Source organism: Ixodes scapularis, unplaced genomic scaffold, assembly GCF_016920785.2.
Source record: "Ixodes scapularis isolate PalLabHiFi unplaced genomic scaffold, ASM1692078v2 PGA_scaffold0__279_contigs__length_252992795, whole genome shotgun sequence".
Lineage (NCBI taxonomy): Eukaryota > Metazoa > Arthropoda > Arachnida > Ixodida > Ixodidae > Ixodes > Ixodes scapularis.
In genome coordinates this window covers 28602474-28606905 of record NW_024609835.1, presented here as the reverse complement: position 1 = coordinate 28606905, position 4432 = coordinate 28602474, and the positions used below count along the sequence as shown (strand labels likewise).

Here is a 4432-nt window from a genome sequence, read left to right as displayed (position 1 = left end):
ATAGGTAGTGTTTCTCCGGGGTTTCAGGCAAAACTATTAAATAAATTAATATATACACTTCTTTTGGTGCCAAATTTTTTTTCGACAATACTTTTCAACACGAGGCATCGCTAACAATATCTTTTATAAAACAGTACTGAACGTAACCAACTTATCAATACTCGTGTCAGGGATTTCAGCGTTTTGTTTTAATCAGCTTTAAAGTTTTCGGATATCAATATAGTCATCTGATGAGATCAAACTCCCACTCTAACTGGTTTACGTTTGGTTGGATATGTTCACTACTACTTTGGCATGTTCTTTTATCACGGAATTCGCATCCAGGGATTGTCTTCGGCGTTGGCAAGTCTCACGCTTTGTTTGAATTCGTCTTCGTTTAGAACTTCGATTACAAATTCTGGCTTATTGGTGAGGATGCCATCGACTCCAAGTCTGCAAGAAAGAAAATTGATGGTAAAGATTTTACCGTGAGTAATGTACGTTTTATCCTGAGCCTAGCACGATGTCTTCAAATGCAGCTACCTAAGCTCCGCCCTCCAACCAGAACAAAAGACACTGTCTCATTTCTGAGCGCTGAATCTAAGACACGATCGGTGGAGACAAAGAATGTGTTAAAAACATACGTGCTGCCTACACAGTCGGGTTAAAGTTACTGGTAGACTAGCTTACTTGTGAACTCCGGAACTTGTGTAGTCTTATAAACCAAATATTGTTGTGTTAAACACATTCAGAAAAGCATTTGATTCACAATGTTTGCAGTCCTCTGAAATCTCTTTCTTTTCCAAATGAATGCCAGTTCGTTTTTTAAATGTTTACCCCGAAACCTTCCTTCACTTGCCGTAAGTTCTATAAGTCATAGATAGATAAGCAATTGCTCCATTGGTGGTATGCAAACTTCAACATCTCCAGTGCTTACATTCGTATGAACCCTGTAATATCTATGCCGTAGGATATCAGCTATAACATAAAGTTGAGCATTTAATTGAAAATGAAGTTTGATGCATGAAACGTTTTACGCTATCTAGGGAAAGTGTATTCTCTTAACCTTTGTAAAGCCGTTTTGGATATATACAGGAAAGCAAAGTATTCAAATAAAATCCTTCGCTATATTAATATTTTATTTATCATTACTTTATTAATTATAAATACATAATAATTAAATGAATTAAAGAAAATACTACTATTATTTTAGAAAGCGTTCGAATCTTCATTATGATTTTTTATATGGAATTTCAATTATTTTACTGTAAAACTGCGTGTCTAGTTTTAAGCGGAGGACATCTACAAAAATGTTTGATAAATATTCTTTACCTTAGGACTTCCCTCATCGACGACTTGAGGTCTGTGGTCCAAAAGTAAGTCTTGTCAACAAAGCTTGTGGCATCATCTGCTTCCCTGTTGGCAATAGGTGCTTCCAACTGGTTTGTATCAAACAAGAAATTGAGGCAGTTGGTGATACCCTGGTCGTACCACCGATGCCCGGTGATATTCAGCTCCGCGTACATGTCGCCAACGTCTTCCATAGAACTTGACTGACCCACGTCGAAGCCTGCAACATCAAAGAAGAGTTGTTAGACTCACTTGGACATTATTTTGTTATGGTATTAATGAATCGTATATCCTTGAGAATGGAAGATGTCATATTCCAACCTACTTTTTCTCTAGACTTCTGCAACCCTCTTTCCTAATATGTTTTTTGTATATAACAAAGAAATACGCTCATGTCTTGTTAAGATGAATGCCCCCTTTGTGAAGGAAATCATTGGGTAACATGGTAACCCAGGAACGGGGGAAAACGGGACGGTAATCACAAAGCTTGTTCGTCCCATTTTCCCCCAATTTTGAGTTATCATGTCAGTATTAAACCAGCTCGCCTGCACACTTGCTTTAGTTTAAATATGGGCTATGAATCTGTCCCAATACAATTCTGCCCCGTTCGAATGAAAATGACCATTTCAGAAGCCATCTCGTAAACAAGATGCACTTATGACTCATTATTTTGGAGCCATACTAAACTCACTTTAATACCTCTACAGAATCATGTTCTATTTCTCGGATCATTTTCTGCGCAATGCTTTTGACACGCTGTTAAAAACTAAATATCTTCAATGACCTTCCGTTCAAAACAGTTGTTAACGTTCTGCAGCTCTACTCAGTTAAAGTAGGGACCCTCGAAAATTCGGACAAAACCAACTATGTTTCTCTCTAACGAAGCGATCAGCTGCAGAGATAATAGAAAGAACCCCGATAGGTCACTACTCAGTTTTCTCGCTAAATTTGACGGGTAAACTGAATTAGACTAGAGGTCACGTGATATCAAGTCATGTGACGTCATTCTTCCCGCCAAAGCTAGCGTGGAAACTAGGGAAACTGAGTTTGTTTATAAAACACATAACATCAAATTTCCCGCTAAATTTAGCGGGAAAATTGAATTTGTTTATGGATCACGTGACATCGTCATGTGACGTCATTTTATCTGCTAAATTAATCGGGGAAAATAAACGGCTAGAAACATCTCAAGTGGTGTGAAGTTAGTCGTTATAAAAACAAAACAAAAAAGTCACATCGAAGGAGTGATATTTATTCATTTTATGGGTTGCTAGAAGCTTGCTCGTCAAGGCAACGATAGCTTATGTAGTATAGTTTCACCACCAGCGCTAACGCAGCCTCGCATGTCACCTTTGATATGCGTCCAGTAACTTGTTCCCGGCTCCAAATTCGCAAGACGCTTTTATATGAACACTCTCTACGGGGGTGGGTGTCCCAACTTGGAATCGCGGAACTTGGAAATATTGTTTTGTTTCGACTAGCCGCTTTAATAATAATAATGATTATTAATGCCATGTTTCTTTGTCCTGCATACCGGATGTGTAAACTGAGTGTCCGAGAACCGGGGGAACACAAAACTTTTATAGTCTACATAAAAAAAAAAGATAAAAGAAATAGCAAAGTAGGCAGGGCAATTTAGTTTGGTGTTTTATTTCATTATGTCGGTCAATTACCAACTAGCCCCTCCGATCCGCTATTTTACAATCGATAGCTACTGACATAGGGGAAAAACCTGGCGAGTTCAGGGGGTCCTATTATTTGTATGCAGTCAACGAGACTGAAGCACTAGCCAACGAGTATTCCGTGAAACTAACCTAGAAGCAAAAAGAATCAAGATAACAGGTCACGCCATGCCTGACTATAGAAGCACGCATTTTTGTAGAGCGTGGTTTTTACACAGGGTAAGTGCGGTATGGTTTCTACAATCTTTAGCCTTCCCGTTTAGTGGGTATATGTGCTCAGTGACCAAGGAATTGCTGAGTGAAAAATTTCCTGGAATCATTTATTTTGAAAACGTACGCTTTTTTAAAGTCAAAACACACGCAAAAAAAAGAAAGATTATAAACACCTAACCCTTTCGGGTCTCATGTTTTTTCTTTTTTCTTACGTCACTAGAACATAGGGTAGCAGTGTAACTGGATACAAACCAAGTCGGTTCAGAAGCGTAGAATCGTGATTTTGTATGGCTGTAATGGCGCTCCTTAATATTTCCTTCTCATCGGCGCTCTCGATAGAAAGAATCACGTTCATGGCTTGGTTGGAAGGCACTGCAAAGGAAATGGGTGTCCACAGAATATCAATCGTGCCATTTTCATTTATGTTCGATTTTGTCTGGTGCTCGAGGCAAAGTCATACGAGCTTCCTGGACTATACTCAACCATCGGATTTACGCCCTGTGATTACTCTCTCTGCGTATAAGCGTCGGGATCAGGCAATAAGAGGTTGGCGATTAACTTGATCGGTGAGTACGTCGGAGTGCAATAATCACGCACAATCAATATAAGCTGAGCAAGGCTCCTATACAATTACCACGTTCGACGCAAAACACCATAGACCAGAGGTTAAATTTAAAACATAGATATGAGAAGTCATGAATAACTTAAAAAGAACTAATTACGATGCAATTGGTTGCTTTGCGACTGGATCTTGGGTGTTGTCATAAAGTATTGCCACAATATCTCTAAGGCTGTCACGTAATGATCACATAATCGGGAAAAGAAAGGGGGGGGGGGTATTACTTTTTAGGTTTGTGTCTCCCGCCAACAATTGCTCTTGAGGCCTAGCGGACTGGGCTTCAAGCGCAATTTTTTTTGGCCGCATAGTGGAGCCTTTGTGCGCGTCCACATCCAAGAAACAGTCCCAGTTGTTAGCTTAGACAGCAGCAAAGGCTACAGAAACATGAGTACTTGATAAATATGATACCCTGCAAATCAGGTGTATCAACCGCGCTAAACACACACTAGAATATATATATATATATATATATATATATATATATATATATATATATATATATATATATATTTGCCGTCGTGTCTAACGCAACAGTGATGCTTCGTTTACAGCATGACTTACAAACAAGGTAATTATCTGAAACAAATAA

At 38.9% G+C, this 4432-nt stretch overlaps 1 protein-coding gene across 1 annotated transcript; it reads right to left on the bottom strand.

The window, feature by feature from the left end:
- Nucleotides 1-305: 305 nt before the first annotated feature.
- Nucleotides 306-4149, bottom strand: LOC8032252 (dermonecrotic toxin SPH-like). The gene is made up of 4 exons (XM_042291602.1): nucleotides 4068-4149; nucleotides 3477-3596; nucleotides 1312-1549; nucleotides 306-432 (listed from the first exon to the last, which is right to left on the bottom strand). Exons 1-4 carry the CDS (start codon nucleotides 4147-4149, stop codon nucleotides 306-308), a joined length of 567 nt encoding a protein of 188 aa, XP_042147536.1.
- Between the last annotated feature and the right edge of the window lie 283 nt (nucleotides 4150-4432).